The sequence below is a fragment of the Ranitomeya imitator genome, chromosome 9 (genome assembly GCF_032444005.1).
Source record: "Ranitomeya imitator isolate aRanImi1 chromosome 9, aRanImi1.pri, whole genome shotgun sequence".
NCBI lineage: Eukaryota > Metazoa > Chordata > Amphibia > Anura > Dendrobatidae > Ranitomeya > Ranitomeya imitator.
In genome coordinates, this window is record NC_091290.1 from 38,658,862 (window position 1) to 38,673,057 (window position 14,196).

The 14,196-nt window shown below is 42.7% G+C and overlaps 1 protein-coding gene across 9 annotated transcripts in view; it reads right to left on the reverse strand.

Moving 5' to 3' along the window:
* Positions 1 to 14,196, reverse strand: part of MARK2 (microtubule affinity regulating kinase 2) — a 154,930-nt gene that overhangs the window by 28,151 nt on the left and 112,583 nt on the right. For all 9 annotated transcript variants that reach the window (XM_069738832.1, XM_069738827.1, XM_069738834.1 and 6 more), the window contains exons 6-10: positions 9,366 to 9,436; positions 6,291 to 6,347; positions 5,702 to 5,938; positions 3,977 to 4,096; positions 2,658 to 2,757 (exon numbers count right to left, since the gene is read on the reverse strand). In XM_069738832.1, coding sequence (XP_069594933.1) covers positions 2,658 to 2,757; positions 3,977 to 4,096; positions 5,702 to 5,938; positions 6,291 to 6,347; positions 9,366 to 9,436 — 585 coding nt within the window. The remainder of the gene's footprint in view (positions 1 to 2,657; positions 2,758 to 3,976; positions 4,097 to 5,701; positions 5,939 to 6,290; positions 6,348 to 9,365; positions 9,437 to 14,196) is intronic.

The window sequence follows — 14,196 nt, forward strand, 5'->3', positions numbered from 1 at the left end:
TGGAGCTTTACAGTCAGTTACAGGTGGGTACAGAATAGGTGTCTGTGGTGCTGGAGCTTTAGAGTCAGCTACAGGTGGGTACAGAATAGGTATCTGTGCTACTGGAGCTTTACAGTCAGCTAGAGGTGGGAACAGAATAGGTGTCTGTGCTACTGGAGCTTTATAGTCAGCTGCAGGTGGGTACAGAATAGGTGTCTGTGGTGCTGGAGCTTTACAGTCAGCTAGAGGTGGGTACAGAAAAGGTGTCTGTGCTACTGGAGCTTTACAGTCAGCTAGAGGTGGGAACAGAATAGGTGTCTGTGCTGCTGGAGCTTTACAGTCAGCTACAGGTGGGTACAGAATAGGTGTCTGTGCTACTGGAGCTTTACAGTCAGCTACAGGTGGGTACAGAATAGGTGTCTGTGCTACTGGAGCTTTACAGTCAGCTACAGGTGGGTACAGAATAGGTGTCTGTGCTACTGGAGCTTTACAGTCAGCTAGAGGTGGGTACAGAATAGGTGTCTGTGCTACTGGAGCTTTACAGTCAGCTAGAGGTAGGTACAGAATAGGTATCTGTGCTACTGGAGCTTTACAGTCTGCTGCAGGTGGGTACAGAATAGGTGTCTGTTCTACTGGAGCTTTACAGTCAGCTACAGGTGGGTACAGAATAGGTGTCTGTGCTACTGGAGCTTTACAGTCAGCTAGAGGTGGGTACAGAATAGGCATCTGTGCTACTGGAGCTTTACAGTCAGCTAGAGGTGGGTACAGAATAGATGTATGTGCTACTGGAGCTTTACAGTCTGCTGCAGGTGGGTACAGAATAGGTGTCTGTGCTACTGGAGCTTCACAGGCTGCTGCAGGTGGGTGCAAAATAGGTGTCTGTGCTACTGGAGCTTTACAGTCAGTTACAGGTGGGTACAGCATAGGTGTATGCGCTGCTGGAGCTTTACAGTCAGATACAGGTGGGTACAGAATAGGTGTCTGTGCTACTGGAGCTTTACAGTCAGCTACAGGTGGGTACAGAATAGGTGTCTGTGCTACTGGAGCTTTACAGTCAGCTGCAGGTGGGTACAGAATAGGTGTCTGTGCCACTGGAGCTTTACAGTCAGCTACAGGTGGGTACAGAATAGGTGTCTGTGCTACTGGAGCTTTACAGTCAGTTAAAGGTGGGTACAGCATAGGTGTCTGTGCTACTGGAGCTTTACAGTCAGTTACAGGTGGGTACAGCATAGGTGTATGCGCTGCTGGAGCTTTACAGTCAATTACAGGTGGGTAGAGAATAGGTGTCAGTGCTGCAGGAGCTTTACAGTCAGTTACCAGACCACACAACAAAAGAGTCTGTGCTGCTGGAGCTTTACCGTCAGTTACAGGTGGGTACAGCGTAGTTGTCTGTGCTGCCGCAGCTTTACAGTCAGATACAGGAGGGTTCAGAATAGGTGTCTGTGCTTCTGGAGCTTTCTAGGTCCGTTACAGGAGAGTACAGCATAGGCGTCTGTGTTGCTGGAGCTCTGCTGTCAGTTACAGGCACATGCTGCATAGGTGTCTGTGCTGCTGTCAGTTACAGGCACATGCAGCATAGGTGTCTGCGCTACTGTCAGTTACAGGCACATGCAGCATAGGTGTCTGTGCTGCTGGAGCTTTCTAGGTCCGTTACAGGAGAGTACAGCATAGGAGTCTGTGCTGCTGGAGCTCTGCTATCAGTTACAGGTGCATGCAGCATAGGTGTCTGATGCTGGAGCTTTCTAGGTCCGTTACAGGTAGGTACAATGTCTGGAGCTTTACAGTAAGTTACTGGTGTAAGCAGCAGGAGGGTTTATACTGCTAAAGATCAGAAAAGGAAGAGAACCATGCAAAAGGTAAAGCTTTTTATAAGAACTTCAACATTTGATTGTTCATTTATAACTTAGGGTACAGTTAAAACTAATAATAAGTAGGTAAAGAAAATTGGAATACATTTTCGCTGTCACACAGGATGGAGAACTATGTGACTTGACGGCTGCCATTCTTCTCTGCTGACAGTACAGAAACAATTCCTCTTTAAGATGCACATCCACGTAATGTGTGACAGGTGGATGCCCTGTTTATCCGTATCTTTTCAATACTGTTTTCAGGCTGCACATCCTCATCATCCAGTGTGCATCGGATTAATCACGCCTTCATCATAATGCAAAACTGTCACTCAACCTAAGGAAAAGGAGCAGCAGAGAGGCTTGGCAGACTTCTCTTTGCCTTCCTGACATACTGAAAGCATCACTCCAGAGATCTTCACTGTCTACTCCAATGCAGTGTGATAATTAATAAAGCACCAGGAGTCCGGAAATACTCCAAATGATAAACACTGCATGTGTTACTATATGCTGAATTCCCACCGCCTCTATATAATTACCGTATGTTGTCGTTGTCAGATCAGAAGATGTGGCCGAGTCACCAGACTAGCTAACTAAGTAAGAAGTAAAAGGTGGCAGGTGTGTAACCCTCCATGATTATCCAACATTAACGAGCAGTAAAATCATTAAAATGTTCCTATTGTGTTACATATTGGTAGTCGCATGAAATTCACTCTTTGTATAACAAAGGGTTAAATCTGCAGTGATTTTTGGCAATATATCCGCAAGGTAATAGGCAAAATTAACGATTAGTGAAGCAATTTTTTCAGTGTAAGATGACCGTAGACAGACCTGTCCTTTTGGGATCCTTGTAATCTGGAACTGGTTCAATATATGGCTTCAGCTCATCATCCTCATGACCTACATTCATCCAACGATCCCTCATAATTTGCTAAGAACAAAAAGAAACACAATTTATTAAAGACAATTGACAAGGACCGAACTAATCAGCTGGCGTGTTACTTCAGATGTAATTTAGGCAACACACTGAAATAAATACCTTCTATGAAACTAGAAATACAAATATATTTAAGAATATTAAAAAAGAAAAAGATAACAGGCAACTGACAGTATCAGAGGTAACTCCGATCCTTGCACCGTAAACCCTTAGATGCTACATTAAATAGCGCTCATGAAATTTTCGCAGAACCGTCCCCACACAGTCAGAGGTTATTGCCTCCTTACATCTTTTTTTCTAGTACGTTGCGTTCACAAATCTGAAAAAAACAGACTTATTTTTTCTAGGGTGTTTTTTGCAATTTTTCTAGATGCATTTGTATTTTTTTATTTTGCATTTTAGTCTTCATTAGTTTTTATTTCGTAATTTAGTTTCTGCAACTTTTTTTTTTTAGTTATTCATATTTTTTCTGCTAAAAAAAGGTCAACTGAACCATTTTATCCACTGATTTCTAGCAATGGATCAGTAAAAAAAAAAAAACAGATTAAACCTTGAAATACCTTCCAATCGGTTTGCTTTTCTTTATTTGTTCACTATTATTGAGCGTGTGATGTTACGTTCATGTTAGTGTACTGAATGGATATAGGTAAGTGTTTGAATCATTCTGACCTTATACTATAACATTATAGGTTTGTAACTTTTACCCTGTGGAATCTTTCAATGAAACCTTGAAGTGCCTTCCAAGCTTCATCCATCTTACTCCATCTGTTTTATAGACTTTAATGGTTGAATCTGACCCTCCATAAAAACAGATGACACACACGGATGCATGTATGGATCAATAAAATTCTATGGGTCTGTGTGCTGACTGAGGGAAAAAAAAAAGCGCAGACAGCACACAGACTTGTTACACAAATGTGTTAACGGTGCCACAACTTCATTCATTCTCTATGAGACTGTTGGAGATAGCCAAGTATCATTTTCTGGTAGTCCCATAGAGAATGAATGGAGAGGTGGTGCACATGCCCAGTCACTTCTCCGTTCACACAGGGCTCTACACAGCCCATTCTTGAAATCTATGGGGTCCCAAGTAATTGGCCCCAAATTGATCAGCAAGTTATAACCTCTCCTTATCTGAATATAAAGATTGTAATAAACCTTTAAATATTAAATGGAAGTATTGATGGAAACACATATAATAGACGGCACTCACCTCCAGTGTGCCCCTCTTGCTTGGATTTAGTATAAGGAATTTTTTTAGCAAATTTTCACAGTCTGTAGACATGTAAAAAGGGATACGATATTTGCCCCTTAGCACACGCTCCCGTAATTCCTGAAAGACACATCGGAGACTGTAGTGAGAGGTTTATCCATGTCCTTTCTTCTGCAAACCTCACGATAAGAACGACCGGGTACCAGGACTGGACTTTCACACGAGAAACATTTTACGGCAGCAAACTCTGTATCTGAGACATGTAGAATATCACCCCTGCTACCATGAAAGGGGTTGAAATTGGGAGATTTTGTGTTTCACACTGTTGTTGAATTTCCATGCAGAAAAATTCAGCATGATGTGGAAGCGAGGTGTTAAAATGTCACATACATGTAAGCTGCTGTATTCTCCTGAGGATGACACCTGGCCAAGAGCACAGGGGAAATCTGCAGCTTTTTCGTCCCATGACGACTTACCTTTATTGCTGTAAGAATGTGGTTTTCTGCAGTTATTCTAATAGTTCAGAATGGGGCTACAAGAATGATATGTCGGCTTCCCCTCATCTTCCTGCTGCTGATTGGCGGCTGCTCTCCATGTTTTTGGGTATAGGGAGAAAATTGTCAACCAGTGTCTGGAGGAAGGGTGAGCAGCAGTGATGAGTGAACGTGCTCGGATAAGGTGTTATCTGAGCATGCTCATGTGCTAACCAAGTGACTTTGGCATGCTCCAAAAATATGTTCGAGTCCCCGCGACTAGGGTTGAGCGACTTTTACTTTTTTAGGGTTGAGTCGGGTTTCGCGAAACCCGACTTTCTCAAAAGTCGAGTGAAATCGGCCGATTATGGCGAAAAGTCGGGGATCGACCGAAACACGAAACCCACTGCAAAGTCAATGGGAAATCTAACTTTTTTTTTTTTTTTTTTCCTCTCGCTCTCTCTTCGTCCCTGAACAGAAAAGCTGGTGTTACACATTGCAAATCGCTACAGCGCACAAGCGACAAGATGGCGATAGGCGTCCACGCCCCTAAGACCTATTTCATCACTCTGCCCACGCTCCTTCATTGGCTGAAAAAATGGCGCCAAACGCGTCCTACGAAACACGACTTTGGCGCGAAGATCGCCGACCGCATGGCCGATCCCACACTAGGATCGGGTCGGGTTTCATGAAACCCGACTTTGCCAAAAGTCGGCGACTTTTGAATTTTTCCGATCCGTTTCGCTCAAGCCTACCCGCGACTGTTCGACAGCCGCTACACATGCAGGGATTACCTAACAAACAGGCAATCCATGCATGTGTTGCGGCTGTTAAACAGCCACGAGACATGCAGCCATGGGAACTCGAACATATTTTTTGAGAACGCCGAAGACACTCTTAGCACACGAGCATGCTCAGATAACACCTTATCCGAGCACATTCACTCATTAATAGTGAGGACGCGTATCATGAATATATCAAACTCTTCCTGCCATTGATAATATTAATGTTTAAAGGGTACCAACACTTTTTTTTAAATACATGACAGAGCCTAAAACACTCTACAGATAGGTAGGGGTTGAGTCCTGATATAACCCTACTCAAAACACTTGTCAAACCTTGTGCGGATTGAAAAGCAAAAAAACAGTATAGTAATCATATATGCCATGTATATTGATGGAAGATACTATTGCATGCAGCTGTCGTGAGAGGACAACAAAGATTGAGTACTGTTTCCTTTGCACTTGCTTACCTTAAGGTTCTGCCCGTCAAAAGGCAAGGAACCACTGACTAATGTATAAAGAATAACTCCGAGACTCCACACATCCACTTCAGGCCCATCGTATTTCTTTCCCTGAAAGAGTTCAGGGGCTGCATAGGGTGGGCTACCGCAAAACGTGTCCAGCTTGTTCCCAAAAGTGAATTCATTGCTGAAGCCAAAATCAGCAATCTTTATATTCATATCAGAATCTAGCAGCAAGTTTTCAGCCTAAAACGGAGAGGTGAGAGAGAGGGAACAAATGAGTTTCTAAACATATGTGAAAATATCATAAAAACATAACTAACGATTTATATATCACAATTCTCTTGTTAATTAGCTTTAAGTAAATAAACTCTCCCGGTAACTTTGTGCAACTTTATTCAGAATTTTTATATCTTTTACGGGATTTATAGAATCCATTTGGCAGCTCTGCACTAATAATTGCTTGGAATTAACTGGACGGTGATAAATGTATGTTCAATGGGGTCCGAGCTCTTGAAGTCCCAGCCAATCCTGAAGTTCTCTGGGCGCACGAAGCGAGTGGTGAACAAGCTACACCATGACGCCAATCACTTCTTACCTTCAAGTCCCTATGAACTATGAATTTCTGATGACAATACTGAACAGCAGAGACAATCTAAAGAAAAAATAAATAAAAGAAACACGCTATTAGCTGCTCATTATATAAATCATGTTCATCACTAACGGTAACATGTTATCCACTTTTATTGGCAAAGACCAAGTAATACAATCTTCACACACACTTTTTTTTTTACTCTCACCATTCTCCTTTTTTTCTTAAATTTTCTTTTACCACATATCTGTGTTTTTGTCATTGATAGCTTTTGCCTTTCACTATTCACTTTTGGAATTTATTTTATTTCACTTATTTTTGATTCAGTCAATGAAATACATTTTTTTTTCACTTATTTGTGCACATTGCACTTTATGCTATTGCACTGCTCCATTACAACACCCCTCTCCTTTCCAAATCCAGCCCCAGGCATCCTACTATACGTCATCAGATTGTTTAATTACAATTGCCGTTAATCCACTCCACTAAGCCCCTTTGCTATTTATTATCCTTTTCTTTTCTGCCTATATTATCCAATATGGTTGCACCCGTGATCTCCTTTAAAATGGCTGCTGATGTGTGCTTGCATAGTGTGATTCAATGCCATGTTGCTTCACGCAGGTCATCAACAAAGCATTGCAAGCGTGTTTTTGACATCACTAGGTCATGGTGCACCAGACATGTGAGCCAAGCGATGATGGCCATTACAAAAGTACTTTTACTAGGCATGAAACTCGTGACGCATGCACCGCCTAATTGGCACCATTTGGCCCCTTAATATATCAATTCAGAGCTGGACAATGGATATGACACCTGGCCTTGAAAAAGCAGCTATGTGAAACGCACGTCATGGCAGCCTGGAGAGCACCCGTATCCTCTGACACTATAGGTAAACCTAACTAATAATAGTAATTTATGCATCCAACTATGGAACATATAAATTATATGGGTCCTCAATTAATATTCATTGCATACACTATGAGGTCCAAAGGTTTATGGCACTTGCTTTCTGCTTTCTATATAATCGTAACCTTTTTCAGGCAATTATGGGTTTCGGAGAACATTTAATTTCATTACATGATCCATATAGGCTCGTGGCACTTGCCTTTTTATATTTTTCCCTAGGTTTTGTACTGGATAATGATGTTTTTCCACTGTCATGTTCCTACTTATTAGATCAAAATATTTTGTATCTTAGGCATTTTTAATTCATTTAAATAAATATGTTTTAACTTATTTTGGTAGTTTGTGACTACTCCATTTATTTTCTGTGGGTTCACAAGTTTCTGATAGTATATATGAGTACTCCACCCCTTTATGTTCCTTATAAAATTAGGAAGAGGGGCACCCAAATTGGTTATGTTCCCAACCCGGTTACACAATATGTGCTTTATGAATATTTTGGTAGTGTTAATTCTAAATAAGTAACATATTAAAGCTAAGCGTTTTCCAAGCGATCTGTAGCATCGCTTGGAAAACATAGTGTTTGACAAGTGTGGCCAACTTCTTACTATTGAAGCTGCCTATGCAGCATCAATAGTAAAAAGATCTAATGTTTAAAAATAATAAAAAATCACGATATTCTCACCTTCCGGCGTCCCCGGCAGCCTTCCTGCTCCTTGCGATGCTCCAGTCCCAGTAATGCTTTGTGGCAATGACCCCAGATGACGTGCGCTCTCGCAAGACCGCTACGTCATCACAGGTCATTTTCGCAAAGCATCACTGGGAATGGAAGCATCGCGAGGAGCGGGAAGGCTGCCGGGGACGCCGAAAGGTGAGAATATCGTGATTTTTTTATTTGAATTTTTTTTTTTTTTAACAATTATATGGTACCCAGGGCCTGGAGGAGAGTCTCCTCTCCTCCACTCTGGGTACAGTACCAACCGCACATGATCCGCTTATTTCCCGCATGGTGGGCATAGCCCCATGCGGGAAGTAAGCGGACCAATGCATTCCTATGTGTGTGGAATCCCCATGATTCCGCACAAAGAATGAACATGCTGCGTATTTTTCCGGAATACGATTCCGCCGAGGAAAAAAACGCAGCATGTGCCCAAAAAATGCGTAATGCATTCTAATAATAGGATGCTTAATGTATGCATTTTTTTTGCAGTTTTATTGCGTTTTTATAGCGAAAAAACACGAAAATTCCTGAACGTGTGCACATAGCCTAAAAAAGCAAGGCTGCAATAAAGTTTGGCATCTCCAAGACACTAGTGAAGGATTTCTTGTTTTTCTGCTTCTTACAATGCTGTAATGTGACACTATCTTTAAACAGGAAATAAATAAAATGTTGGCTCTGTCCTGAGCTAGATAACCCACACAAATTATGAAGCTTTAATACCTAATTACAAAGGCCGTGACCTGGAACCAAAGGCTAAAATGCCAACACATGAGCGGGCTTGCACTACAATACCACAATACCAGTCACAACCCAAGCACATGTATATTGGAGAGTAAAAAAAATGAAATAAATTAATAATATATATCCTGGAAGGAGTTATTGACTACTATGACATTGATGACCTAAGAAATATCTTTATTGCGGCATAACTATAGCAATTAAAGGGACTGATTAATGAGAGACGACTACCCATACATCATCTACTACATTTATTAAAACATAATTGCTGTATGTCCTTCATTTCGACTGTAGCCCATTCATACTGAAAGCATAAATTACGGTTACATTTCTTAATATAAGTTTGGTCTCTTTTGGCCTCCTAAAACCACAGACTTTGCTGTCCAAGATTAGAAAAATATGGCTGCCTTCTTTCAGAAATTGCACCATCTATAACCCTGGGTTGTGTATAGTATTGTCAACTTAGCCTCAGCTCCGTTCACTTCAATGGAGCAGAGTTGCAATACCAGTCATAACCCATGGTCAGGGGAGGCGCCGTCACTGAATGAAAGCAGCCATGTTTTTACAACTCCTTTGAAATGAGCAAATTAAACAAATGTTCAATTCAAACAATCTAACACACTTATTATGATCTTTACAAAACATATGAATGTAATATAGAAATAACGAGGAATTTTAGCTAATGAAACTAAATCAATTGTTAGATAATCTAAACTTACCTGCCGGAATTTAGCCCGTGCCTCCTTCTCTTTCATTCTTCCATGTGCAACCAAGTAATCAAACACCTCACCTAAGATATCAAGCAAAAAAAATTATGTCGTTTTTTTCTCCAGGTCGGCTAATCAAAAGTACGGCCGGGGACGTGGCCAGGTAAGAAGTGGTTCTCACCCTGTGGCCACAGACTACTGACATGTCTGATACACCAGGTACCTCTGAATCGATTGGCACCAACCCTCAATATAACCATAGACTATTCCAGCTGTTTGATACAATTTCAATAAGTCCTATACAAACAGCCTAAAGAAAATAAAGAGAAGATTTTTTTTTTCATTCCGTGTGCAGGGGTGTCAAACTTATTTTCATTGAAGGCAACATCCACATTATGGTTGACTTCAAAACACCGCTTGCAGTTTTAAGGAGCTCATGTAGATGTCTGTGCAACACTGTACTAGCAAGGACTGGAGACGGGCTATAAGAAAGCTGTCCCTGGGCAGTAGGGCTATAAGAGCTGTCCCTGGGTAGTAGGGCTATAAGAAAGCTGTCCCTGGGCAGTAGGGCTATAAGAGTGCGGGCCCTGGGCAGTAGGGCTATAAGAGTGCGGGCCCTGGGCAGTAGGGCTATAAGAGTGCGGGCCCTGGGCAGTAGGGCTATAAGAGTGCGGGCCCTGGGCAATAGGGCTATAAGAGTGCGGGCACTGGGTAGTAGGGCTATAAGAGCTGTCCCTGGGTAGTAGGGCTATAAGAAAGCTGTCCCTGGGTAGTAGGGCTATAAGAGTGCGGGCCCTGGGCAGTAGGGCTATAAGAGTGCGGGCCCTGGGCAGTAGGGCTATAAGAGTGCGGGCCCTGGGCAGTAGGGCTATAAGAAATCGGGCCCTGGGCAGTAGGGCTATAAGAAATCTGTCCCTGGGCAGTAGGGCTATAAGAGAGCGGGCCCTTGGGTAGTAGGGCTATAAGACAGCGGGCCCTGGGTAGTAGGGCTATAAGAGAGCGTGCCCTGGGTAGTAGGGCTATAAGAGAGCGTGCCCTGGGTAGTAGGGCTGTAAGAGAGCGGGCCCTGGGTAGTAGGGCTATAAGTCAGCTATCCCTGGGTAGTAGGGCTATAAGTCTGCTATCCCTGGGTAGTAGGGCTATAGGAAAGCTGTCCCTGGGTAGTAGGGCTATAGGAAAGCTGCCCCTGGGTAGTAGGTCTATAAGAAAGCTGTCGCTGGGTAGTAGGGCTGTAAGAAAGTTGTCCCTGCGTAGTAGGGCTGTAAGAAAGCTGGCCCTGGGTAGTAGGGCTACAAGACAGCTGGCCCTGTGTAGTAGGGCTATAAGAAAGCTGTCCTTGGGTAGTAGGGCTATAAGAAAGCGGTCCTTGGGTAGTAAGGATATAAGAGAGCGTGCCCTGGGTAGTAGGGCTATAAGAAGGCTGTCCCTGGGTAATAGGGCTGTAAGAAAGCTGTCCCTGGGTAGCAGGGCTATAAGACAGCGGGCCCTGGGTAGTAGGGCTATAAGAAAGCCGTCCTTGGGTAGTAGAGCTATAAGAAAGCTGTCCCTGGGTAGTAAGGCTATAGGAGAGCTGCCCCTGGGTAGTAGGGCTGTAAGAAAGCTGTCCCTGCGTGGTAGGGCTGTAAGACAGCTGGCCCTGGGTAGTAGGGCTATAAGACAGCTGGCCCTGTGTAGTAGGGCTATAAGAGAGTGTGCCCTGGGTAGTACGGCTATAAGAGAGCGTGCCCTGGGTAGTAGGGCTATAGGAAGGCTGTCCCTGGGTAGTAGGGCTTAAAGAAAGCTGTCCCTGGGTAGTAGGGCTGTAAGACAGCTGGCCCTGGGTAGTAGGGCTATAACACAGCTGGCCCTTTGTATAAGAGAGCATGCCCTGGGTAGTAGAGCTATAAGCGGGCTGTCCCTGTGTAGTAGGGCTATAAGAGTGCGTGCGCCCTGGGTAGTAGGGCTATAAGCGGGCTGTCCCTGGGTAGTAGGGCTATAAGCGAGCATGCGCCCTGGGTAGTAGGGTTATAAAAAGGCTGACCCTGGGTAGTAGGGCTATAAGCGGGCTGTCCCTGGGTAGTACGGCTATAAGACTGTTGGCCCTTGGTAGTAGGGCTATAAGCGAGCGTGCGCCCTGGGTAGTAGGGTTATAAAAAGGCTGACCCTGGGTAGTACGGCTATAAGCGGGCTGTCCCTGGGTAGTACAGCTATAAGACAGTTGGCCCTGGGTAGTAGGGTAGTAAGACAGCGGGCCCTAGGTAGTAGGGCTATAAGACAGTTGGCCTGGGTAATAAGGCTATAAGACAGTTGGCCCTGGGTAGTAGGGTAATAAGACAGCGGGCCCTAGGTAGTAGGGCTGTAAGACAGTTGGCCCTTGGTAGTTCGGCTATAACAGTTGGCCTGGGTAATAAGACAGTGGGCCCTGGGTAGTAGGGTAATAAGACTGTGGGCCCTGGGTAGTAGGGCTGTAAGACAGTGGGCCCTTGGTTGTAGGGATAGAGAGCGTGGGATCAGACCTCCGGTGCAATATGGACTGCTCCCTATGCTAAATACAGTCTGCATCCGCTCTGAATCAAAGATGGAACCACACAGAAGTGCTGGTTGACGGCATTCACTATTTATGCTGGCTGACTGCGTTCACTCGCACAGAACAAAGATGGCACCCACTCCTTGTACAAGTGCCATCTCCTCTACTAAGTGTTGCCTGTGTGGACATGAACGCAGCCTGTACTTAGCAGAGGAAATGGCGTAAGCACACGTGGTGGGTGCTATCTTAGATTTTGTGCTCCGGCACACAGTTCCACACGGCTCCAAATATATGGAGAAAGTGGAGAGCCTCTGCTTCTATTTCCTGACCTTGCAGGCCACATAAAATGTTATGGTGGGCCTCGAGTTTGACAACTCTGCATATGATTATTTTTTGAAAGAAAAAAAAAAAAAAAGACAAAATCTTATGTCCACTTTTTATTGCTCCAATGTATTTAAATGGAAATAAAAAAGGGCACATATTTAAAAGAGCTATAAATAAGGACCTGATGGGACTGAAGACATAAGCCATTATTGTGTATATGTTTTTAATGAAGTCCTACCAAAAAGAATACATTTTAGCACTGATTGTGACAGTTCCCTACAGGCTTGTTCACTATATTGAAACAACTGGTAAGCACCTCGCCCCGCATCAAAGCTTCTGATGTCCTTATGACATGTAAAAAGTTATGTAACTGTGCAGTTACGCTTTAAAAGACTAATAAGTCCAATGAGATATCAATAGTAATCACTCAGCGGGTGTTCTCCAAACCCTTCTTAAAAAAAAAAAAAAAAAAAAAATGTAAATCCAACAGCTAACCTATCTAACATGAATACACTATAAGTTGTTTCATCAACCGTGCAAGTTCATTTGGTGCTGCTACGTTTAAGATCCCAAGATGACTTTTTGGTATTTTACGCTGCTTATTTTCGCTGCACAAAAAAAAAAAAAAAAAGTCTTACAGTTCTAGGAAAGTGGATGGGATTTATAGAAACCTCATGTCCCCTGTGCTTTTTCTTTTTTACGCCGCATAAACTGAACTGCAGTGTGTTTTTGAAATCTGCAACAAGTCAAAACTTTTCTTGCAAGTACGCTGAAATTTGTGTGTGGATTTTCCCCAAATAATTGCACTAGAGGTAAAAAAAAAAAAAAAATATGCTGCGAAAATGCACTACATACACTAAATCACACTTGACTGTATGAATTAAGCTTTGACAAAGTCAAAAACCAGAAAGTATCTAAAACAAAGCAGCTTAATATAAAACATGAAGAAAAATAAAAAATAATAAAAACAACCAAAAAAAAAGGTCAAAAATATGATAAAAGAACATAACTATCCTATTGTAGCTAACCGAAAGAAGAAATGCTGCAGAAAATCTGCAATATCAAAAATGAACCAAAAAATCTATCATGGGAAACAAAGCCTCATTTGCAGAAAGCTCAACGTATTTTCTTTCCAATGGGCAACATATAAATGGTGTGTAGTCTGGACCCCGAAATAAAACATGTGTTTAAAGACTAGTGATGAGCGGGCGTGTTCAGAAAAGGTCTTATATGAGCATGCTCTGGTGCCAATTCTGCTGCTAGTAATGCCAGGCTGAATGTATAATTCTGAAAAACAAGACTACACCCACAGGCTAAATTGTGCCGAGTCCTTTGATCAAATACTTTGTAATCTAAAATACTGAGCCTGGCTAAAATATTATTTCTGGATACAATATAATGTGAACAAATAAAAGTACAAACATCATCTTCTGTAACGCAGAAGTGAGGCGAACAGTAGTGGAAGACTAGTGCTGAGATTCTGCCATCATCTCGAGACTAAAGCAAAGACTTGTCCAAAAAGGAGAGATCATCACTGACGTCTGCGGCTTGTTTAGCCACAAACAGAAACGCTGCGATCCACTCAATCTGCTTTAGAAATGTCTATAGATAAAATGCCAGATATATTGATTAGTGATGAGCGAGCATGCTCAGGAAATCTCGAGTAACGACTATACTCGCTCATCACTAATATTTATATCTTACCCATCATACAGACTTCTGGATGGGTTACATGGAAGCAATATCACTCCCACTATAGTTACAAATCGACAACTACTTTATAGCATAATGTTTACCACATTTTTATTTCTACCATATTTGTCAACGTCTTATAACATGTCAATATCCTACACGTAACCGCCGCCTGCTCCCAATCAGGACATTTGTTGGCTCCGATCCCCTGAATAATGGTCATTTCTCTTCTATTTTGTTCTGCTGAATATATGAAGATTAGTTCTAATTTCCTTGAAATAAGTTGCATCTAACACACAGATCTCTGACCAATCATAAAAG